Below are 26254 nucleotides of genomic sequence, written 5' to 3'. Positions count from 1 at the left end.
CTCTTAATAAGGGTAACTTTGGAGAAAGAGTTTACTTTTAACCAAAAAGCTCAATATTCTTCAGAGCAGCATCAAATACTAAATGAAATACGCCTCTACTGTTTTATGTTTTCATCCAATGAATAAAAGTATGTGAGGGGGAGTGCTATATAATAAATTGAGGCAAAGCTGAACTGGTAATCAAGAATCATGAGTTTTTCATTCTGGCTCTGTAACTTTAGGAAATTCTTTCACCCTTCTAGATCTCCATTTCTCATCTCTATGAGAAAAGTTTAAATTAGATGATCTCTAAGGTTCCATTCCTTGTTAAAATTCTCCTTGAATAGCTTGTAAGTAGGGCTACATTTTTATTTGGGTTTCAGAAAACAGGATGTAATTCATACCCTAGTGTTCCCAAGTTCCCTCAAGTTCTGAAACGTAGGCTTAGATTTTGATGCCTACCAAGTATGTGATTGCCATAAAATATATATATTGATACCATAGTTTCTAGAAATTTTCCCTATCACTCGGAAAAGGCTAAATGGTTTATCCTGGTTTATCCTGTTGTTTTTGTTGTAATAAAGGGAAGTAAAAGCTCTTTAACCTATTTAGCTCAGACTTTAAAGGAAACAATATCGTCCTAAAAGTATTCATGGTGTTATTCTTATATTTCTAAAATATCAGAGAGCCAAAACCGGTTTGGCTCAGTGGATAGAGCGTCGGCCTGCGGACTGAAGGGTCCCGGGTTCGATTCCGGTCAGGGGCGTGTGGCTTGGTTGCAGGCACATCCCCAGTGGGAGGTGTGCAGGAGGCAGCTGATCGATGTTTCTCTCTCATCGATGTTTCTAACTCTCTGTCCCTCTCCCTTCCTCTCTGTAAAAAATCAATAAAATATATTAAAAAAAAAATAAAAAAAATAAAACATCAGAGAAAAAAACCTAAGACTTAATGGTTAATGAACTTTTGCCATGTTTGAATTAATCAAACATGATTACATTAGCTATCATGTTTGAATTTGCACCTAATTGAACCATCTATATATATAAAATGCTAAATGACCGGCCAACCAGCCAATAGATATGACGCGCTCTGACCACCACAGGGTAGATGCTCAACGCAGGAGCTGCCGAGCTGTGGTGACTTGGCAGCAGTGGTTCTTGGGTGACGCACCCCAGAATCAGACCTCTTGCAATCCTGGACCCATCGGAGGATGTTGGAGAGCTGGTTTTGGCCCGATCCCCGCAGGCCAGGCCAAAGGACCCACCAGCCACAGAGACCCTGCTCACTCTGCAGACGACCTTTGAGCCGCAGTGCCAACCCATGTGCGGCCAGCCAAGGAGGGGCCACGGGAGGTTGGCTTCAGGGTGTATCCAGCCTGTCTCGCTCAGTCCCGCCCCATGGCCACCTTCTAATTAATTTCCTTTCAGTGTGTATGAATCCGTGCACTGGGGCACTAGTTTATAATATTTTGAGAAACTCTGCTATAATACAGAAACACACATTCATATCACCCATGCCTTACATACATACACATACAGAAAACACACCTCGACACATGCTTATGCAAGAAAAAAATGGCTGGCATAGTAGTTTCATAGGTGAAACTACTTATAGGTGGGAAATGAGAAATCTAAACATAGATTTAAAAGCCTTAACAAAATATTTATCTCATTTTATAAGGTGGGATAAATATTTAAAAAATCTGTATTACACTAGACATTCTGTAACCCAGGTTTTTAGTGATAAGAATGTACTCATGTTTTATTGCCTGCACTTAAAATAAAAAAACCCCACATGGCTTCTTAATTAGTGATTTTAGACCAAATTACATGAGGTTTTTTTTTTTGTTTTTTTTAAATATATTTTTTATTGATATTTCACAGAGAGGAAGGGAGAGGGATAGAGAGCTAGAAACATCGATGAGAGAGAAACATCGATCAGCTGCCTCCTGCACACCTCCCACTGAGGATGTGCCCGCAACCAAGGTACATGCCCTTGACCGGAATCGAACCCGGGACCTTTCAGTCCGCAGGCCGACGTTCTATCCACTGAGCCAAACCGGTTTCGGCCAAATTACATGAGTTTTAGCCATTCACTGTCTAATAGTATAATTCATTTTGATGGTAACCTTTGGTATGGTTTTTTAGCATGCCTTTCTTTCCCACAAACCAAAGAATACAGTCAGGCATATATATGATCTTTTTCATAGTGTATTAAATTTTTAAATGTATTTTGGTCTATACATATATGACTGGATTAATAATCAGCAAGTGAATTATTGTGAATTTATTTATTTTATATTTGTTGTTGAGAGTATTTTATTTTTTTAATATATTTTTATTGATTTCAGAGAGGAAAGAAGAGAGGGAGAGAGATAGAAACATCAATGATGAAAGAGAATCATTGATCTTGCACGCCCACACTGGGGATCAGGCCCACAACCCTAGCATGTGCCTGACCTTGAATCGAACTGTGACCTCCTAGTTCATAGGTGAATTTTCAATCACTGAGCCACTCCAGCTGGGCAAGAGTATTTTAAATTATGTCCTGAATTGATAATATTCATGACCGTGTATTATTTTTTTTATCCAGAAACATTTTGTAAAAGTAAAATGACCTTATTTATTCTAATTTCAATAATATTTTCTATGCTAATTTTACTTTATTTTTATTGATAAAAGAGAGAGAGAAAGAGAGGGAGAGCAACTTGTTGTTCCTCTTATAACTTATGCATTCATTGGTCAATTCTCGTATGTGCCCTGACTCAGGATTGAACCTGCAACCTTGGAGTATCTGGACTATTCCCTAACCAACTGAGCTACCTGGCCAGGGCCTATTCTAATTTTATTTTAATCTCTGCTTTGAAGCTTTTAAAATTGGTTTTAATGAAATTGAATTGCACATTAATATTTCAAAGTATGGTCAGGAACTAATTCCTTTTACTGTGAGGTTTTTTCCCTTTTGCTCTACTGTAAGACTAAATGATTGAAGCACAAACTTTCCGTGACATAGTTGCAAGAAACTCAGTTTTCAAACTGTCCATGTGAGTTCCAGTTTCTACATAGACTGCTTGATGTGTCTCAGTGTTCCTGAGGGGGGAACAGGATATCTAAATTGTAATCTATTGTTGTAAAGATCGATGGGTTATGATGATCTAATTAAGTCAGTCTTACTAAGTTATTGCTGCCCTATACACATAGAAAAAGAATAAATTATCAGCCATCTAATAAAAGAATATAATTTTATGAAAAGAATTCTGGGGATATCCATAAATCATGACAGCAAAGCTAGAATGATTTCCCACCAGAACCCTAAGGTAGAATTTATATTTAATTTATTGCATACATTTTTTTAATGCATGGGTAGAAGTTTTTTTGTATGAGATTTTCTTTTCATTTTTTTTTATTCCAGCATTGATAAAAATCAATATTAAGAAGTTAGGTCAGCAGAAAACCTGGTTTGGGGACAGTTTTTTGCTAATACAAAGCTATTTTTAAATGTACATTTATTATATTTTAAAGGTTATAACGCTTATTTAATATAATCTTGATCCACCACATTCATTTTTTTTTCCGTTATGAGAGTTATATTTTAAAGGAGTTTCTTATATGCAAAAAAATTTAGCTGAAACAGCTCTCAAGTAAATTACAAAGGGGACTAAAAGTCAGCATTCTATCTCCATTAAAAGTTGTTGATGTGGAAATGTGAAATGACAGTCACTGCAATGTGAAGACTTCCATGATGATGGTCTTAGTAACTTTATGATGCATTTATACAAATTATAAGGACATAGAGATGTATGTGTATGGAAAGACATTGTCTTCCTTCAGTTGTAGAAAGTTATTGAATATAATTTGTTCCTATACCTTGTTGCCCCTTCTGTTTATATGTGTGGTTTGTAGTTCTCCTAAGCACAATTCTTTCTTCTGTCCACTATACATGCCCTGCTGCAAGATCATAGTGGGCACTCTCTTAGCCATAAATTTTCCACAGACTTTTGCCCCTTACAAATATGACCTTATGTAGTTGAAGTAAATCCAATTGACAAATAGAACATGTGTAAGAAGAACAGAGAATTGCAGGCATTTTAATTCTAGGGAGACTATTCTCTAATTCTACCCCCTCTCAATGCAGAATTGTGCAAACATTTAAAACTGTCCCTATCTGTGAACAATTTTAAATACATTCATGCCATTTTACACTATTTATGGGTCAAACTGTGTTTGGTTAACACAGGTACTAATTACCATCATATAAAAATTTACTCAGTAATTGGAGTTTTGTCTCCTCCTTCCCCCAACAACCACCTTCTATATATGAGGTATGGAAAAGTAAAGACATACTTTTTTCTTAATTACAATTGTAACTATATCATTTGAGTAGAATGTAAACAACAGGTATTCTCCTGGGAAACAAACTAATGCCCATGGAAGCCTCATAGACTACACAAATTGCAAATAGGGGCCTTGATCAATTACATAGTCTGTGCCAATACTGTGGATGGAGTGGAGGTGGGGGGGGTGCGGGTGGACAACTGGATGCCTTTGGTTAACTTCCCTCTGAGCCCTCAGCTAACAGATGCATGAAAAGATTATCTGAAGTTTAGTGTTGGTATCTTTTTTGTTTACTATGGGTTTCTTTCCTTTATGAATTTATTATTAATGTGCCCAATTATGTTGGCTGTCCCAGAGGTCACAACGTCATTCATTCATCATCTCCTTGTAGACTGGAATAAATCTTACTCTTTTGACACTATCATTCAAAATTTCTTGATGCTGCTAGCCACGATGTAATGCATTTCCTTTGATCCAGTGATTTTTAATTTATATCAAATCCTCACAAAATTGCTTTATACTCTGAAACTGCATTTCTAGATAATGTCCTCTGTGAAATTCACTGAAATGCCATATTAAGGAAAATTTTTAATCAAAAACCAAACTTGCCCAATATTAGGTCAATATTTTCAAATAAAAACACATTTTAAGCAAAGTAGGATGGAGAGGATATAGTTTTAATCCTTAGTAGAACAAGAAACTGAATATGTGAATTTCAATAAAATATATAGAAAACTATGTACAATAACCAAAGTATCTTGTGTCTTATATTTTGTTAATAGAAGCTGACACATCATTCCTTGCTGCAATTGGGTATTGTTAGTTATATGACATTTACAAATAGGACTGGAATGAAGGTTCCTCAAATCTTGACATACCTGGGGACTCTTCAGACCTAGTTATGTGGATTGTTGAGTTCTAAACTAGTATGATGTTTTCAAGCAGTTTGAATCTTAGCTTTAAGATAGTGAATTTCATTTAAAAGACTGAAATAATGATATTTGAACCTGTTCATCTTAGCAGTTTGAAAAATATATAATCAGTGTATGTTTTTTAAATTACATAAATTTAATAAGTATAGCTATAAAAGTCAAATTGACTATTATTTTAAAAAATAGAACATTTATTATCTTACTAGAGGCCTGGTTCATGAAAATTCATGCACTGGAGGGGGGGTCCCTCAGCCCAGCCTGCCCCCTCTCATAGTCTGGGAGCCCTCAGGGGCGGGAGGCAACCCAGTGATCAGGGGAAGGCAACGCCCCATCACACCTCTGCTGCTACTACTGCTGGCAACGCAAGCCTCAGCCGGCCCTGGTTACCTGAGCCTCGGGCCGACCCTAGGCATCTGGGCAGCTGCCATCCAAGGCTTGCCTACATCTTGGGCCGGCCCTGGGGGGCTGAGGGGACTGGGGGACTCTGGAGGCAAGCGCCCTGGTGGGGCTGAGGGGATTGGGTGCCGCCATCTTGTGGCTGTGGGCGCCGCCATCTTTGAGGGCGTGGCTGTCAATTAGCATATTCCCTCCTTATTGGCTGTGGGCGATGCCATCTTTGCAATGGTGTGAGGGTCAATTAGCATATTCCCTCTTTATTAGATAGGATATAATCCATAAATAGGGTAGGCCTTAGAGTTGAGCGACTCAGTGGCTCAGAAATATCAAAGAAGCCAGGTAGTCTCCATATCTGTGGTAGGCAATCCATACCTTGTTTCAGCTTTGGACTAGTTCTTCTGGTCACAGGATAGCTGCCAATAGGAATTGGGAAAAGCAGTGCCCTTAATTTCATACATTAGGAGAAAGGGAGAGAAAGAAGAAGATAGAGAGATGGGTGGGGAGAAGGGAGAAATGCCTTCCTTAGGGAAGGATGTCTTCCTTAAATATGAAATATAAATGCTTTCATTTATTCTGGTTGAGCCAGTTTAGATTATATGCCCACTTTATGATCATTTCAGAGTCACCAGGAAAATGCTATCCATTGATTTGCTTTTACTAATCAGAATCTATGCTCTGAGTTAGAAATGGGTAAACTTCCTGAATCACGTGGGTTATATGAGAGATGGATGGATAGTTGAGCAGAATTGGGATTCTCTTCTGAAGGAGGAAGGAGTGATAAGTAGCCAACTGACAGGGTCCTTTACACAACCCCACTTTATGCCATTTCTCGTTCCCTGTGATCTCCTTGGTAGTTCAGCAACTTTGGTAACAGCCTTACAATTTGGCAGCATAAAGAGTGCCGAGTCCTATGGACCTGAGTTGTAGCCATGGGTTTGCTGTCTTCTAGTTTCCTGATTTCAGACACATGAGGCCACTTCCTTGAGCTTCTGTTTCCTTATCTGTTAAGTAGCTTAATGTTGCTGACTGTGGAGCATTTCAATTCGGTACTATATGATTTCACTCTCTAGTCTAAAGAGTGTTCATTATTACATTTCATTATTGCATGAACTTTGTTTACAGAGACTCTTTTGGGTCTTATAATCTTCAAAATATCTTTCAGGAAAACAGCTCTGTTCATGAAACAAATCACAAATGAGATTTTCAAGTTATCAGAGGCCTATTAAAGGAGTAAACTAGTTAATTTATTCAGCTCTCTAGGTGATAGGATATATTTTTGAATAAAAATAATTTTGCAGTGGTATATCATCTGTATTAGAAGCTTAAAACTGCTCATATAAGCTTATTTTCTTTTTAAAGACATATTTTATTTATTTCAACCTGGTTGTCTAGCTTCTATAATGTACTTTTTCTGTTTTTTGATGTAAGAATTCTTATAACTAAATATATGTATTTGTAGTGCCTGGTCCTGTACCGGTCAATTCTCTTCAAGGAACATCCTTCGAAAATAAGATTTTCTTGAACTGGAAAGAGCCGTTAGATCCAAATGGAGTCATCACCCAATATGAGGTATTGAGAGGGCAAGGAAGTTAATTGAAATGTGGATTAAAGGGAGAGTAAAAGGAAAGGGAAATAGGGGAAAATGAGTGAGGATTAAGAGATTAAAATCATTACTATTTCTCCTCTCTTTATTAGTCATTCCTTGATCCCAAAATTTAGTATCAAAATAAATATTGTATAGCATCTAGAATTTTCAAATTCTTAAAGTAAATATATGTTTATTTTTGCAGTTGTTTTAGAAAGGCAGGATTGGCCCTTTCAAGCAGACTTAATGATGATTATAAAGAATGAATTTTTATAAAATTGAGAAACGCATTTCATACTGTGATTTAGGGAAGGTCATTGAATGTCATTTGTTTCATAGAAGCGGATTAATACTAAATATATATACATATTATAAACCTGACTATATTTAAACTTTAAATATAAATTATCATCTTATTTTTAAATATAATATTTTTAAAGAAGAAAAGAATGGATTATTTTAATTATATAAGTGTGTAGTTCTGCTCCTGCATAGTCAGTGTTGATTAAACCATAAAGTGCTTAAATTTCTAGTGGCTACAGAGTGCATCATGGGGATGGGACTCACTAATGCATTCTTATAATTTGTGATATATTAGCATACTTAAATACTATTTACATAAAAATTATGTAAATTGGACAAAGTATAGATTAAGTTAATTAAAACAAACATTTATTGAACATATTCTGTATTTCATATGCATTAAAATAAACAGCCATAAGATTATATATTTATATTTAAGTACACTATTTTTTTATAAAAGAAAATAAACATATATTGGTCCAATCATGGAGATAATAGATACAGGATGTAACCATATCAAAATGAGAAGGAAAGAATTTATTATGACATATTGGATATGTAATAGGAAATATATTTCTTAAAACAGGTTAGCTACAGCAGCATAAGATCTTTTGATCCTGCAGTTCCAGTGGCTGGACCTCCACAGACTGTATCAAATTTATGGAACAGCACACACCATGTCTTTATGCATCTCCACCCCGGAACCACATACCAGTTCTTCATAAAAGCCAGCACTGTCAAAGGCTTTGGGCCAGCCACAGCCATCAATGTGACAACCAATATCTCAGGTATGTAAATGAGAAAAGAATCGGTTTGTAATTGTATGTCATAGAGAATCACATATACACTGAGTATAGTTTGTCTCACGTATTGAATCCTTAATATTATTCATGATTGAAGGCACTTTAAATAATTATTTAAATACAGATTTTTCTTGGTTATATGTCCAAACCCAATCTGAAATAGTCAGTTTTAATCAACAGTGGTCTTTTTAAAAAATTATATCTTTATTAGAAAATTTTAGAAGTTCATTATATATATAATAGGCCTATAATAATTTTGAGGAGTTGTTAATAGGTATCAGATCTTTACTGAAAATGGATTTTATTAAAGATGATCCTTGCTCTACTATCTTAGTAACATACACCTTTGTCTCTCTGCTCCATTTTTACTGAGATTCTGATCATTTTAAACAAATAAGAGCTTTTCTTTCTCTTAGAATCTCACATAAATTTATCTAGATATTACAATGGCAGTGTGTTAGGTTGATAAACAAATACAATTAAATTTTCATTATGTTATGCTCATAGTTTCATAGTTTACATTTGACTAGATTGTTTACAGATGTGACTTCTTTAGTCAAGTCATCAATTAAACCTTATTAAATTTTTTGCCAGAAATTAGCATTGTAAAATGCCCCAAATCCAGCTTATGTAATTCTGTATATAATTTGTTTATGATTAGTAAAATAAGAATATATTATATATGTAATGAGTTAACACTGAAAATATTAACCACTTAATATATTAAAATACTAATTTTGCATTTCTAAGTTCTTCTTTTAATGTTTATTTTTATTATAATTCTAGTTGCATATAAAAGTGGTATAATATTAAAAAATTTCTACCATTGTTCTCAATTAGTAACATTTTTTTCAACCAATGTTTTGAAAAAATACAAAACATTAAAAATATATATCATGAAAAATTAGCTATTTCAGTATGAGCTATAATTCCTTTAAAATATTTGTTGTCACTTTATTAGAAAATATGACTTTGTGATATCATGATATAGTGAGACATGTTGCCTACATTCTAGAATTAGCAGTAGTATTATAAATGACTAATATCTTTCAATAGAGATATCTACAGAATTTTCATAAATTTGTAAAACTGATAGCATTGAACAAATGGACCATAATTAAAGACTGAACACTTATTTAGCATTTTTTAAAATTATTTTATTGCACTTTAAATTGAAGCAACCTGTATACATGGGTACTCGATTTGAACTTTAAAAACTTGGTGCAACCACTATACCTTGGGAACACATAGTACTCAAGCTCAGGCTGACAAAATTTATGATTGTGGTTCTAAGTACCACTTGAATGGTTAAGAATTTATTGTTATTTATCCAGTGAGTCCAGTGGTCCTATTCCTCAGTATTTTAAAAGCAGTTTAAATAAACATGAAATAAAGTTATTGGAGAAATGCTGCTTGGAGACATGATTTATATATTTGTGTGTGTATATAATGTCTATTGATTCTACTTCCTAAATAACTCAGTTTATGTTCCCCTTTGCAATGTCACTATTTCTTTCTAATTGGACTATATTTTAAACAGATCATTGAAATATCTCTCTAAGCAGTATCCTTGCCTTTATACAACATATGTTTCTTTTTTAATCCTCCCAATCTCTATATATAAAAACCTAAGCGACCGACCGACCAGCTGACCATTCGACCGGTAGCTATGATGCGCACTGACCACCAGGGGACAGACGCTCAATGCAGGAGCTGCCAAGCTGCGGTGACTTGGCAGCTGCATTTCCCGGGTGATGCACCCGGAACCGGACCTCTAGCCCATTGGCTCCCCACTTTGGGTCTGGCTCCCCACCAGGTCTCTAGCCCATTGCAGAGGTCGTGGGTCTGGCCCTTACAGAAACTTCTTGACTCAATTACCTAAATGATGAGACATGCAGGACCTACTGGCTGTGGCCCTGATGTCTGGCACCCATGCAGGCCCAACCGCTTAATATCGATTTCCAGTGAAGGCAGCAAATTTTCCCGCTACCACTCTTGGCTGGGAAACCAGCTGCAGCTTCCCTTCTTCCGGGTGGACAGTAGTGCCAGCAGGCAACCTCCAGGGAGGGAAGGAGGCGAAGGAGCAGCTCAGGTGGGAAGAAGAAGGTTCTCACTGCCACAGGGCCTGGGCAGGAGCTTGACATTGAGCAGAGCCTAGGCAGATTAGATTCTAGGCTAAGTAAATCCTGTTTGCTAAATAATTGCATTTTGCAGCTAAATGCCCACAAGTCATCAGTTACCGCCAAATTTAGGGTAAAGTGAGATGAAAGAAGCGAGACAGAATCAGAGAGAAAGTGATATAATATTGGGAGAAGAGAGGAGGGAGCCCAATTCCGGGGTGTGTCACCCAAGAACCACCCTCTCGCAATCCGGGATTCCTTGAGGGATGTCTGAGAGTCGGTTTGGGCCTGATCCCCACAGGCCAGGCCAAGGGACCCCACCAGTGCACAAACCCGTGCACCGGGCCTCTAGTCTAATATATTGTATTTAGTGGGATAAAATCCAATCATCCATGCATGCATGGTTAGCATTTGTGGCTCTTCATTGTATAGTTCCTTCCATTCTCCACTCCTACCTATGAACACAAAGGTATATTAAACTGCTTATAGTTATTAGAACACATCTTGTCATTTCATGTTAGGTGTCTTCAACCATACTGTTTTTTCCCTCTGGAATTTGATTATATGACCTCTCTTTCTGGTGAGTTTTTATTCTTTTAACCTTCAGCTTAAGCATCACCCAAACCCTGAAGCCTTCCCTGCTTCATCTTCCCTTTTCCCAACATTAGTTTAGGGTAGTGCTCTCCAGGTGTGGTCCCCAGGCCAACCCCATCAATGTCATGGGGAAAATCTGTAGAAAGGAACATTGTCAGACCCCTCCCCAGACCTACTGAATCAGAAACTCTAGAGGAAAGTGGTGGCAATTTGTGTTTTAAGAAGCCGTCTAGGTCTTCTAATCCCAATAGTTTGGAGACCACTCTTTTAGCAAATTAACTGTCTTCCTCTTTTGGTCAACTAATATTCTACTATAAATTTTTATGACTCTCATTCCTATGAACTGTGATGCCCTCCTTTTAATTCTATTAATATAAGAGACCACACTTCACTTTCCTTTATATTTAGAACTCATTGTATGTATTCAGTAAATGTTCAATGAATGAATGACTTTAAAAATTGATTAGATGCCACTTGCTCTGTTATTCTAATAATGCACACATTTCACAGATTATAGACTCCCTCAAACTTCCTTCTAAATGGAAATAATTAAAAGCCAATTGAGGCTACTTTTTCAACCAATTGGAGAAGGAAGTTCCCCTCTCCCCCAACATTATCAAACATTTTGAAAATATATCTTTCTTCTTTTCAGGAATCTAGCAACTAATGTATTAGTTTGTGGTAAATAAAAACTAATGTTCCCATTCCCATTCATTACACGTCCTTGATATGTTTCTATTGTAACCACAGTGGTGAAAATGGCCCTGATACTAATACGGGATCATTCTACAACCACTAGCTCATGAAGGGCACCTCCTCTCCAGGCATCCTTTACAGCACTCCCGCCATTCCTATCTCCACATCTCCATATGCAGCTCCATTACCAGGGCTCCCGAGAGTCTCCACTGTTACCGCCTCCATCCCATCCCATCATTGTTGAATTCAAGGACTCTGTGAAACTAAAACCTAAAACAGCTTCACAAAGCATTTGGGGTGTGTCACAAATTGCCAACTTATTATTTAAATTTCAATAATTCTTGGCTCTGTATCTTCCGTTGTCCTAGATTCCCAGGGTTAACATTCACTGGCATATGTTATTCTACAAAATAAGGTTCATTTCAGACAATTAAGTATTAAATTGATGTTTTTCCTTAGTCATGATCATTTATTCAACCTGAACTATGATATATTACTGTTAATTGATTGAAACATTTTTTTTTTTTTTTTGGTCATTAATTACTCATCAGCTCCAACTTTGCCTGACTATGAAGGAGTTGATGCCTCTCTCAATGAAACTGCCACCACAATAACTGTATTGTTGAGACCAGCACAGGCCAAAGGTGCCCCTATCAGGTAAGAGGGGAAAAACAATAGTAAAAAAACAGCCAAAGTGAGGGATGTTTTCTCATAGTTACTTAGCAGCCAATATACTAGTAGTGAGGGGATCATTTCTCTGAGACAATCATTTGCCAATTACTATCAGGAGCTTTATTTCTCTTTTGTTTTGTTTTGTTTGTTTGTTTCATTTGGAGAAAGCCTGAAGATAGACTTGTAGTTAAGAGAAGAATGCTAAGGGGATTTTTGAGATATTCATGAATTCAATCATTCACCTCTCTGTGCTGTTTGATTTAAGAGCATTGCTCTTTTATTTTTTTTCCAATCCCATTTCATTTCACTTCCTCTGTTGATATCTATGGTATATGAGTTTTGAAGGTCTTTGTCTGAAATAGAATGTGAAAATACCTCCTATCCAATGCATCAAATCCTTTATGCATAACTTCACAAGAATGATTGAAAAATAGGAAGCTTTGAGAAAATAAAAGTAGAATGAATGTAGCCTTTGTGACCTTTTAATTTCTAAGTTGTTGCTTATCAGGAATTCCATAGGAAATATTAAAATTCAATTTGTATTTCCTTTATCTTTCCAATATTAAAATCTCCCATCTCACCCTCATCTTCCATAAAATTATGAGCTATATTTTCAGGGATTGAGTCAAATTATGCTGACCATTTTAGATAAATATTTAAAACTGATGCAAGTTTCTATTAAAAAATTGCAGATTTTTGTGGATACTTTTGTTTTCATACTTCTATTGAGAAATAAATCAAGGCACAAAAATAGTGCAGATATTTCATATTTGAGTTATCTCAAGTTGTTTACATGTTCATTAAAAAGTAAAATTAATCTTTATTTTATGTGTATAATGAATGCATTTGACCTTATAAGCATATACTAACCATTCAGATAATGCTATGTCACTAGAAAGAAAGAAGTATTTGTAATTAAAATATATAAGGTTGATAAAACAACCTTAGTTCATTAAGAAAACTCTGCTGAGTCTTGTCTGGCTAAAATGCCTAGGAATACCACAGCAGAGGAAAAGAAAGATGACTAAATACTCTTGTAGTATAAACACCTGGGAAACATTGGCTACTTGAAAAGGCAAAGTAAGAATGCAGTGCTATTCATGAATCGATGAACTGTGAGTGAGTCTGATTGCTGATCCAAAGGAGAAAGAGAAAATGCTTTCATTCAATATCTTTTTCTATTGACAAGTAGTCAGGATCATTCACACGTCCTGCCTGTATAAAATTTACTTTGTAGATGTTCAATTCTGCTACTGTTTTTTTGATGAGCTGCCAGGTATTTGCATTTATCTTATAAAAGTTAGATATTTGAATGAATTCAGTTTTATTTAATGTAAGTTGGAAACACAGTGTATTGTTTTATTTATATAACATAGCATACACTAACTCTTTAATCATTTAATCAATTTATTACACAAATATTGACTGACCAGGTATTACATGTCAGACATGGTGCTAGGCATCGTAAATCAAAGATTAAAATGATCACAACAAAACACAGAGCTTGTCTCCCTATTTGTCATGGACAATGAGAACTGCCTTAGCCTTCCTTGTAAATCCTTTGCTCATAGCCGGTGTTCAGACAATTTGTTGAATTAAATCAAATGTCTTCCTTCTATTTCTTTATTTAACACAAAAATATTAATTACCAAAAATCCACATAGTCTGAATTCATGGTTATGCAAAAATAATTCTTGATAATCATATATTCTCTTTTTCTGACAGATATGCACCTCTTTGTACTTTTTGAAAAGGCATTTGGCCTTTTCTGAAATTGAGCCCAATGTCTGAGAACTACCAGTTTTATACTTTGAAGATAAGTGCTCAAATAAATTTACTACTATGAGAAGAAATAATTAAATGATATATAAACAAATGAAAAGTATTTTAAACTAATATTACTACCAGGGAAAACAAACCTGTTTTCCAACTGATAATATAATCATATCATTTCTACTTTTAGGTGTTTTTTTAAGATATATATTTTTTAATTTCAGAGAGGAAGGGAGATGGAGATAGAGAAAGAAATATCAATGATGAGAAGGAATCATTGATCAGCTGCCTCCTGCACACCCCACACTGGGGATCGAGCCTGCAACCTGGCATGTGCCCTAACCAGGAATCAAACTATGACCTCCTGGTTCATAGGTCAATGCTCAACCACTGAGCCACACTGGCCAAGCTCCTTTTTTAAAAAAAATGATGTGTCCATGTATTTGGTATCACCCATAGGTGGGGGCCCCGCCTGGTGGTAGAACAAGACTGGCAGTTTGGCCTCCAATGAATCCAGCCTCCTTTGCTTTTTAAATCCTCTGGTCATATCGTCCTGTCTTCTTTCCTCTGACCACATTCCCATCTTCGGTATTGCTACTAGTAACTAGAGCCTTATCTTGGCACTTAACTTGTCCAGTACTCTATAATTTCTTTGAAAATGAGAGCCTGGCTTGATGTCATAAAAAATTCCTATATATACGGTCTGGTACTTCAAATCTTTTATTGGATCCTTATTACTACCTTCAGGTTCTTAAAACTCCTTTACTTTCCACCCAGTTTCTTTCTGTCAGTCTATCTGAATCTCTTCTTTGTAAATGCTTGTTGCCATTCCCAGTCTGTTTGTGGCTCAACTCCGCCCCTCCCAATAAAAGCCATACCTATTTAGCACCTAGCTCAGTCTCCTGAGAGCATTCATCAGTTACCTTTGTTTGCTATCATGAGCTCTAAATACTAGGATCTATCTTTACTTACTTTACCGAATGACTAGCCTCTGACAGACTGCATTTCACCATCCATTTGTCCCAACTCCGGTGAAATATCTAATTCTTTCTGCTCTGGCCTTGCTAATGTCAAACAAACTCCATTTCCAAGAGCCTCTGTCATAGCACCTGTGAAATCCTTGTTGGGTAGAGTTTGCTCCTTAATGTTTCTATAAATTCATTCATTCAATAGGATTCAGTATGTGCTAGGTGCTGAGCTGGATACTTGGAATAGAAACCCATATAAGGTAATTTAGTATGTGCCCCCAGGTGGTATATTACAAGGGAGATAAAACAGGTCAAAAATAGACCTTGTTAAAGTTAATGCCAGGATTTTGAGCTTTGTTACTCAGATATGAAGAGCAGGAAATATGATGGAAACCAAAATTAAAATTAAACCTTTACTCTTGTTCATCAAAATGTTGGCAGTGGTGTCTCTGAGATCTTGGGAAGTCTGTTCATAAGAGAAATACTAAGACATTGGAACTGGAGAAAATTTCCTGAAGCTTTAAGGAGACATTTTATTTTATTTTATTTTATTTTTAAATATATTTTATTGATTTTTTACAGAGAGGAAGGAAGAGGGATAGATAGTCAGAAACATCAATGAGAGAGAAACATCGATCAATTGCCTCTTGCACACCTCCTACTGGGGATGTGCCCGCAACCAAGGTACATGCCCCTGACCGGAATCGAACCTGGGACCTTTCAGTCCGCAGGCTGACGCTCTATCCACTGAGCCAAACCGGTTTTGGCTTTAAGGAGACATTTTAAATTAAAAAAAAAAAAAGAGGGAATATGAATTGTACAAAATTTGTTATCTGGTATCACTAAGAATGTGTACAAGCTGAAACTAATTCAGATTCATACATAGTTTAGTTATTAGTAGTTGAAAAATCCATGGCAGGCTGTCATTGATAATTTTGGGTTTACCTCCAACATTTTTAAGCATTGCATCAAGGAAACTATCTACCAGATGTATCATATACTCACTTTTTGAGCTAATGTCAAAATCCCTTTGTAGTTTTTTTAGTCTTATAAACTGAAGAGAAATTGTATGATGAAATGTCATTATTTGGCCTCCCGCAAAATTAAAAATTACTACATTCCAGTGTTTAATCACAATGGATTATAGTATAGTGAAATCATTTTTAGTTTTTTAATATAAGGAAATCATATTTTGAGTATTGAGTGAAGATTCATAATGCCAGTAAATTGATTTTAACTTAATTGTAGAAATATTTTTAAAATGTAATTAAAAGGAATGGGGAATATATGAAATATGGGTAGAGTGAGTAAGCTCTTCAAGTGACTTTGGAATATTTTAAATTGCTAGAGTACTAAGCTCAAATAATATTTAAATCTAGCTGGAATTAAGTACCATTAGGTAATTAGACAACCACGAGGATGAGAAAGCACAGGCCCATTTCATGTAATCAGTCAAATCACTTTTAATTTGATTTCTCATTCCTTGTTTTCTGTCCTTTAATTAATTCGTATTGATAAATAAGAGAGTAGAAGGGGAAAAGGAACCGTCCAAAATAAGTAAAATAATATGGTTGGAGAATAGCTTGCACAGACAAATTGAACAATGAAAGGAAAATACATTATTTTTTAAATGAGTTTAATCACTTTTAGTTTAAGTCCATCTTAAGTTCAGTGAGGTCCCTCCCAAAGAGCAGATTGTACTTTTTCTTCTTTCACCTCCCCTCCAATAGCAGCTATTTGCTTTGCTCCTCATCGATCTGGAGAGATGAGCTGTTTTGAATGAAATTTCTTATTTTCGTAAGGTACTACCTGTGTCAGTTTAATAGAATTAGTTCAGACTGAATGTGTGCTTGTGTCAGTTTACCTACATATACTAGTATGTATCCATCGAATATGCAAATATGTATTATACAAATATGGATTCTAAATTGAAAATGAACAGGAAAAAATACTAGGTGTGCTTAATATGGCATATGCCAGCTATGATCTTTTTTCCCCCCTCTCTCTATGCTTAGCATTTCTTATATTTTAAAATTAACAAGAGGCTCCTCCATGGACCTCTGGAGAGCATGTTTGTTGTAAAGAGCGTTTCTAGGAGCTTTCAGACCCAACCTGGCAGAGATATAGAAAATGACGCAGTTCATGTAATTTCAAATAACATAGATTACTGCCTTAGCTATTTGCCCAAATCTGAATTTCTGGCATTAATAAAATGTTCATACTATTTCTAAGGGAAAGACGATAGATACCAGCCTACCAATTTCTTAGCACTATTTTAATGGGAAATTGGAACTTGAATAATTAAGGGGGGAAATTAATTTATAAAGCTCTTTGTTAACTATATGAAGGTTTGTAGGTATAACACAGTTTATATTAAACTAGAATTTCATAGCAGATTCTAAACTAGTATATAAAATTTGTTTTAATTGTCATAGAGGCAGATTCAATCCCTCCCCCTACACCCTGCCCCATGCTTGTGTGTGTGTGTGTGTGTGTGTGTCTTTCTATCTCCTTACATCCTTTCTTTTCCTTTTTATGGAATTTCATTAAAGAAAATGGTCTATTTCCTCTGGAAATCCATTTAACAGCACTTATTTTTCCTGTATTGATTGGTCAGATTTTCCTGGAGACTCAGAGTCAAGCATGCAGCTCTCCACACAGCTTATTCATATTCAGTTTATGTATGGGACCACAAGTCACTTTCTAATAACTTTCTGGAATTCTGAAGCATAATTCTTTTACATTCTTTAATGATATATAAATATATTAATAACTTTCTTGGGGATGCATTTCCTAAAAATGTTTGCCTAAAGAATGTCCTCTGGAGAAAGGATAGTACTAAATATATCAGTTTCAGAAATTTATAAAAAATATTATAAGTGGTCAGGCAGATCTTGATTTTTTTTTTTATATTTTATTGATTTTTTACAGAGAGGAAAGGAGAGGGATAGAGAGTTAGAAACATCGATGAGAGAGAAACATCGATCAGCTGCCTCCTGCACACCTCCTACTGGGGTTGTGCTCGCAACCAAGGTACATGCCCTTGACCAGAATCGAACCCGGGACCTTTCAGTCCGCAGGCTGATGCTCTATCCACTGAGCCAAACCGGTTTCGGCAGATCTTGATTTTAAAATTGCATTTTTTTCTTTCCTCTGTAATATACCAGCTATTATAGAAAAGTTTAAGACATTTAAGGAAGACATTGAAAGGTTTAGGTTTGAGATTTAATAGGCCAAATGCCATCTGCTTCTACAATTTGTAACATTTTATTATTAACAACTGTAGACGGAAGAGACAGTCTATTTCGGGGGCGAGGACAGATTTCTGTCCATCTGTGCCCGTGTTGCAGCACGTCACTGGTGCTTTAGATCCGCACGGCTGTGAGCCACAGCGAGGCGGAGGCAAGGTCACGGGTGGGAAGACCTCAGCACATTCTGTCTCCTGACTCTGCAAACGGGTGACTCGAGCTCCCCCCCCCCCCCCCCCCCCGGGCAGCCATTCTGCTGGGTCTTGGAGCTGGGCCTCCCATGCCTTCATTTCAAAGGAAAACGTTAACTTTAAACATTTCACAATATCAGACAAATAATTTATTTTGTGCCTCTGGTTAATGTCAGGTTCCTTATTGGGGTGACTCATTTCTTAACAGTTAAAAGTGTGTAGAGGTCTATGCTGATCTTTTAAAGCTTTTTCCACTCCCTTAATAATCACGGTGGCGTTGGCATCCATGTGCAATTCTGTCTTATTGCGAAAGAGCTGAAAACAAGAAAGCAGGGTGTTCAGACTGACTTTCAAGACTTTGTACGTGTTGCCTGTTACTGCCCGATACTTCATTCTTCTTTTGAGAACACTTAGCGTGCAGCATCTCTAAAGGTGTGCTTTTATTTCCTCTTTCCCCAAAAGTGCTTATCAGATTGTGGTGGAGGAGCTGCACCCACACCGAACGAAGCGGGAAGCGGGAGCAATGGAGTGCTACCAGGTTCCCATCACCTACCAAAACGCCATGAGCGGGGGTGCGCCCTACTACTTTGCCGCTGAGCTGCCCCCCGGGAATCTTCCTGAACCTGCCCCCTTCACAGTGGGGGACAATAGGACCTACCAGGGCTTTTGGAACCCCCCTCTGGCACCACGCAAAGGATACAACATCTATTTCCAGGCAATGAGCAGTGTAGAGAAGGTAAGCCTCCCTCCAAGATTTGCTGGTTCACTGCCTGGAGGTAAAGCTGCAGACAGATTTTATAAATGCTCAGCATCTGTCAGTTTAAAAAGGGGGAAGGGGATAATTGATGTGTAGGGGGGCTGTTGCTTCTGCTCCCAACCGTGTGCATGGTTTTGAGCTGGGGGCTCCACGTGTTACCTTGCACAGGATTCCTGTTTCCTAGTAACTGCTTCTATGAACCCGCTTCAGGCAAGCCCACAAGAGCAATAGTGAGCAAAACGCTTTGGAAAGGTGGGGGTCTGTGTGGCCTTGCTGCTGGGACTGGAGCCCTGGTGAATATCGGCCATTGTTCTGTCCTCTTGGCTCAGGAGTGGCGCACTTCAGAAGATTAAATCAACTGCAGGATCAACAGAATGCGTGTTCCACAGCAGGCTAATAAACCCTTATAAACTTTTCAGGGGGTACAAGCCGAGTAGTAAATAACAAGTAACAACCCTCCGATTTCAAATAGGACGCCTGCGGTCCGTCTGACAGAACCTGAACAGAAGGCTGCCCAGAGAGGGCTGGGTGCTGGGCCATGGAGGCGTCTGTTTTCCGTCTCCCCGGTTGCCCCTCCTTTTCCCATTTTGGACACAGTTGTTTTGAGCACTGCCGCTGATCCCAAATGAATATTGAAAAGGAAAACACAACAGGAAGTTAGAAATACCAGTGGCTCCATACGTGGGGAAATAACCTGGCCTTTCATGCCTCATGCTGGTCTCTGTGAAAGATTTTCTTTCCTCACACTTATCTAATTTATCTTTTTCCAGAGAGAGAGAGAGAGAAAATATATTAAGAATAGAAAATGCCCACAATTTGGAATCCACTAGCACAATGACATTTTTGTTTACTTGTAGCTTTATAGGAAATTGCTGGGTTTGGGTAATTGAGTCCCTGAGGTGGGTACGTGAGAGGTGCTGTGAAATATGTGCTATCTAGTTGCAGCAGTTATATTTTGGAATAGTTTAACTGGAACACATAACAATACATTTATATTTCTGCAGGGACCATGAGAAAGTAGGGTATTGACTGCTTGCTTTTGAATGAAAACTTTATCTTTCTGCTTACCCTAAGAGGTTGGTTTGAAGAATATGGCAGAGAAAAATGCCCCAGAACATTTTCTCAAATGCACCCCAAAGCCAGAGGCTGCTCCTGGTTGAAAATGCTCTTCTCGTCTTCTAGTATATTTCTTCATGGGAGGGAATCTTTCCAAGCAAGTCAGCTGCCACTTCCCGTCCCACCTACACATTATTCCCTACCTTTGGTTAGCACTGGGCTGTTCAAAAGACTGATGACTATAGAAGTTAATATTCCGTTCTGGATATAGAGAGATGGGTAGAAAGCATACTTCTGTGTTTGGGTATTCATCTTTAGAAAGTTGATAGAGTGCAAGTTGACTTTTGTAATTTCATATGTGGTATGAGAGGAGTATTAATGAATGCATGTTATTTATAAAGGATTTTATGTGGCACTCTTTAAAAGCTTTCTTGCCCTAGCTGGTTTGGCTCAGTGGATAGAGCATCAGCCTGCAGACTGAATGGTCCCAGGTTTGATTCCAGTCAAGGTCACATGCCCAGGTTGCTGGCTCAATCCCCAGTAGGGGATGTGCACGAGGCAGCCAATCAATGATTTTCTGCCATCATTGATATTTCCATCTGTCTTTCCCTCTCTGAAATAAAAAACATATATATTTTAATAAATAAAAGCAAGCTTTCTTATGAACGTCTCTTCTAAATGTTACTTTATCTACCCGTGTTATAATCAAAGTACAGAGTAACAACAATATATTTCAGTTCCCCTGGCAAAGAGTTTTTAAATTGACATGGCTCCTACCAGCGATGGTTGGTAATCCTGATAGAGTTAACAATTGCTTTTAGATCAAAATCCCATCGGGCCTCTACAGGTAAGTGAACTAATCTCTTGTCGTTCACTGTGAAGGCCTTAGGAATAGAAGTGCATACTTTCATGTTTAATTACTGATTCCCCTTCAATACTTTTACTTAATTTAAAAATAATAAATGATTAAGAGAGAATTATAAGCTCTTGGTTTATCAAGATATAGAACTACTCAAGATGCAGTTATAAATGCATCTAAAAAACAAATAGCCTCTGTCTTGTTTACTGGCTTTAACATCTTTTCCAACCTCTTGTACATTCAAAGATGTGAGCTGAATGAACTTAAGTCTGGGAATTGTAGGCCTAAAGTACGTTCCAACTCCCAGTGCCACCCCACAGCATTAAAAAAAAAAAAGGAAAAGATAATTTGTGTCCTTTCCAATGCCTACTATTTCCTCAACCCTATCTGTCTAGCAAGAGGAGGAAAATAATCAACCAAGTAAGATTTATTCCCTAACAACTAAATTAAAAAGAAAAAAGAATAGATAAATTATGTTGCAACTGTGATGTAATTTATTTTACTGCTCATGCAAGGATATGTGGGATTTTTTCTAGCTGATTTTTAGACAGGGAGAAAATGAGTGAGAAAAAAAGACAGAGAGAGACAGAGAAAGAGAGAGAGATCAGCTGCCTCCCATACTCACCCTGACGAGGATTGAACCTGTAACTAAATATGTGCCCTGACTGGATATCGAACCCACAACGTTTTGGTGTATGGGAGGATGCTCCAACCAACTGAGTCACCCTGCCGGGGTATGAAGTAATTTTTTTATGGTTTTCTAACTATTATTAAGCTCTTTAGTCATAAAAGGCTCCAAGTGACAGTATGTAATGCCCAGCTTTGGTCTGAGTTTGCAGCTATGAGGTGAAAGTGAAGTTTATATTCGGATCTGTTTTGTATTAGCTTTGCAAATATGTTTTCTTTCTGATTATTCAAAAAGTACAAAATGCATATAGAATGCCATTATACTTGTCCCAGATATGACAGCCTGTTTCATTACAAGGTCAAAACAAACACCTAAATCTTTAGAAAAATATTGAAAAAAATTTTTAGTTCTTATTTGTTGTTGTTGTTGTTGTTGTTGCTGTTAATCCTCACTGGAGGATACACTTTTCTGTTGCTTTTAAGAGAGAGTGGGAGGGATGGAGGGGGAGAGAGAGGGAGAGAGAAACATTGATGTGAGGGAGACATTGATTGGTTGCCTCCCACACACACCCCAACTGGGGCCAGGATCAAATCTGCAACAGAGGCATGTGCCCTTGACTGGGAATCGAACTCATGACCCTCTGTGCTCTGGCCAACACTCTAACCACTGAGCACACTGGTCAGGGCTTAAGTCTTTATTTTATATTTAAAAAATTATCTGAGAATACATAAAAACATGTTTCTTTAGTACCGCAGTTGTATTCTTTATAAACCTATTTTATAACCCCAGACTGATCTTCATAGTAGTTACAGTTTATGAAATAGGAAACCTATGTATACACTGACTATTTTCTTTCATTTTTACTCCATCAGGAAACTAAAACCCAGTGTGTACGAATTGCTACAAAAGGTAAGAGGTTTGCTTTTTTTTCTTTTTCAAATTCCATTATCCTGCTTTCTAAAATGAAAGAGCTTTGTTCCTGCTTCAGGACTAACTACCTGTGGCCCTTCTGTTAGAGTTTTGTAGTAGGGCCCAGTTAAACTGCCAGCCACGTCCTCGGACTCACCTGGGTGTCTGTAACATGCAATGGGTGCTGCTTTTCGTCCTCTAGGAATTGACTGGAGAATCTTGTTATGAGAATAGGAAGGATTTAGAAACCCTTAGAAGGGCCTTTTTCCTGCCATTTAGTGTCTGAAAGGTCTTGTGCTGCTGATCAACCAATGTATTGGAATAGCTCAGCAATATCAGTTCAAAATCACAAGGTGCTTGTTTAAAAACCATTGTCACTTTCTCTGGTAGACGATCGAAGGTAAAAAGAAGCAGGCTAGTCCATGCATGTGGAAGAGCATAGGTATGAAGACTGGTCCATAACTTCATCAATAGTGCAGGTTCATTGGAGATGCTTTACTTTTTTTTTAATCCAACCGATGCCAAGAAATTAGATCTGCAATGGCTAATGGCCAGGGCAATTCCTGCTGACATTTCATAGTATAGCTCTGTTACCTAGTTTTTTAGGAGAAAACATTTTCATCTTCAAATGAGTAGATTTCAGAGTGGGAGAAAATCTCCAGCATTCACTATGTTTATAATCTTTCATTTAAGACTTATATGATTGTGCCAACAAGGGAGAGAGAGCGAGGTTGGTGTGTTTTAACAAGAGGAACAAGAAAAAAGCTGTCTGCATGCAGACATGGGGCTCTGCGGAGAGTTGGAGCTCTGGGTTGTTTGCCGCTGGAATTAGTATTAGACCCACGTTCATGACCAGTAGTTGATTCATTTGGGTAAAAATGAATGGCTATATTCTGTTTGTGCTGGCATCATTCCTTTCATCATTTTTTCTCATCTAATCATCAGTCTGCTCAATTAAGCATTTGTGTTATACTCTTGTTTGTAAAAGCAAGAGAGACGTTTTTCTTGACTCATGAGAAGTAATAAAAAAGCTTCACAGAAGAGAAAATAAGTACACTTTTCAATTCAAATACTATGATTCCTCATGATATTTAAAAAAGCAATCCTTAATGAAGGGAGAGGAAAAATATATACAGATGCACATAATGTACAGCATTTATTTTATTTTAAAAACAGCTCACGGATCAAGAAGTAGAGTTGAAAATTTTAAAGATAGTGGCAGAGAGCATTTATGGGTAAACATATCAGCTATGTTTTTCCAAACTTAAAGCCAGAAATGTAAAGTGGTCTTGCATCAGCTTCCAAAAAGATTTTTAGATATTTTTATAACTGAGAAAAGATAGGTATAATTGATTTTAAATTTTTTTATTTGGTTATTTAATTATTTGCATGTATACAAGTGTTTGCCATTTTGTCCCTCTCTCAATACAAATAAAATTATAATGAAAAATATAATATGAGATTTAGACAGCAGGAGAGGTAAGATTATAGAAGTCAAACTTACCTGGTGGCGCAGAATATTGTCCTGAAACTCAGAGGTAGTAAGAAAAAGTCCATTTGTGATCGTTTCTTCTTTTTTTAATTTATCCTGCTGTGCTCTGGATCTCCAGATTGGCAGTGTGGTTTAATGAGTAAGAGAAGAGTTCCTGGCCCTGGAATATCTGGGTTCATATTCTCCTGAATTTACCCTTTACTATTCTTTAACATTTGCAAATTATTTAACCCCTCCCAAAAGATGCATAATAGTGTATTCAAACCTCACTATTATTGTGAGGATTGAATAGTTTATACCTGTATGTGAAACCTTGAGGGCAGAGGGAACACGTGCAGAGACCTTGAGGGGAATGTGTGCTTGGCTGCCTAGGAAAGTGGCCTCAGACCCTGAGGATGAAACAGACTGGTCTTCGTTAGTGACTTCAGACTTCAGCTTGAGTCAGAATCCTGTGGAGGCCTTGTTAAAACAGGTTGTTGGGCCTCAATTGCAGTTTCCAAATCAGTAGGCCTAGGGGAGGGCCCAAGAATGTGTATTTCTAACAGGTTTACTGTCATTGCTGCTGCTGTGGTAACACTTGGTGAGTACCAGTGATCTGAACAATTTGCACGCACCAATGCCATGTCAACCAAAGCACTATGATCACTAGAAGACCACTATAGTACTCATTTCTCTAATGTAATTAAAGACCAATCCTGAGATATTTTTTGATAGCTAGAATAGACTGATAGCATCAAACTGAGGATGCCAGTTGTTTATCAGAGATAATTTTATCATTTAGAGTTTCATTCAAATCATGTCAACAGCAGTCTAAATTATTGCTTTATTTCTAGAAATGCCGCCTTAGGAGACTAATGAGAATGATACAACTCCTCTGCTCATATAACATTTCATAGACATTAATGAGCAAGGGTCAGAAATAACATTATCTTGCAGAGCAAAGATGGCCGAACTCTTGGCGATAAGGTTATCTCTCTTCTAAACCACTTTTTTAAAAACCGTCAATCAACACTGAGCCTAATTACATTTCTAGGGAATCATATTATATTAAACAGATAATGGTAGCCTTAATAATGCTTCCCTCCCCTTCCCCAGCCTCCACCAACATGACCATGTTCTAATCTTCAAAATACTTTGCAGATATTTTAAGGATCTTGAGATAGGGTAATGATCCTGGGTTATACAGGTGGACTCGGAAAGAGTTTCTATAAGTGACATATGGGAGGCTCAGAGTCCGAGAACCGATGTGAAGACAGAAGCAAGAACTGGACTGATGATGTGCTTTGCAGAAAGACAGAGGGGCCATGAGCCAAGGAATGCAGGGGTTTCAGGAAGCTGGATAAGACAGATGATTTTTTCCCCTTGTGCCTCCAGAAGGAACATAAACCAGTGAACTTCTTAATTTTAGTCCCATAAGATTCATTTAGGACTTCTGGCCTCTAGAACTGTCAGGTAATAAATGTGTGCCGTTTTAACCCACTAATGTTTGGTAGTTTGTTACAGTATAAAAGGTAACCAATATAGGTTTTGGTTTCTGGAAGCTGGGTCCTTCTGTAACAAATACCCGAAAATATGAAAGTGACTTTTGGAATTGGGCAGTGGGTAGAGGCTTCAGAGAATTCTTAGAGCATGATACAAAAAGCATAACTTGCCTTTAACAGACTGTTAGTAGAAATATGAATGTTAAAGCGTCTGCTAATAAGGGCTCAGAAGAAAGGGGGAACATGTTTCGAGAAACTGGAGGAAAGGGAATTTTTGCTATGTGGCAGAAATGTAGTTGAGTTATGCCCTGCAGTTATGTGGGAAACAAAATTTATAAATGATGAACTTGGATATGTAGGTGAAGAGGTGAAGAGGTTTCCAAGCAGTATTGAAGGTGCAGCCTTTTTAAAAACACACACACACTCAAAAATACATACATACATATATATACATATACATATACATATATATATATAT

General features: G+C 37.2%; 1 protein-coding gene across 16 annotated transcripts in view; it reads left to right on the top strand.

Moving 5' to 3' along the window:
* Nucleotides 1–26254, top strand: part of PTPRK (protein tyrosine phosphatase receptor type K) — a 495891-nt gene that overhangs the window by 391756 nt on the left and 77881 nt on the right. For all 16 annotated transcript variants that reach the window (XM_080664715.1, XM_080664718.1, XM_080664714.1 and 13 more), the window contains 5 exons: nt 7101–7210; nt 8116–8317; nt 12294–12399; nt 19057–19330; nt 22767–22803. In XM_080664715.1, coding sequence (XP_080520841.1) covers nt 7101–7210; nt 8116–8317; nt 12294–12399; nt 19057–19330; nt 22767–22803 — 729 coding nt within the window. The remainder of the gene's footprint in view (nt 1–7100; nt 7211–8115; nt 8318–12293; nt 12400–19056; nt 19331–22766; nt 22804–26254) is intronic.

The sequence above is a fragment of the Plecotus auritus genome, assembly GCF_963455305.1.
Source record: "Plecotus auritus genome assembly, chromosome: 4".
Classification (NCBI taxonomy): Eukaryota; Metazoa; Chordata; class Mammalia; order Chiroptera; family Vespertilionidae; genus Plecotus; species Plecotus auritus.
Note: the sequence above shows the minus strand (reverse complement) of the source record. Positions and strands in the feature narration are given on the sequence as shown.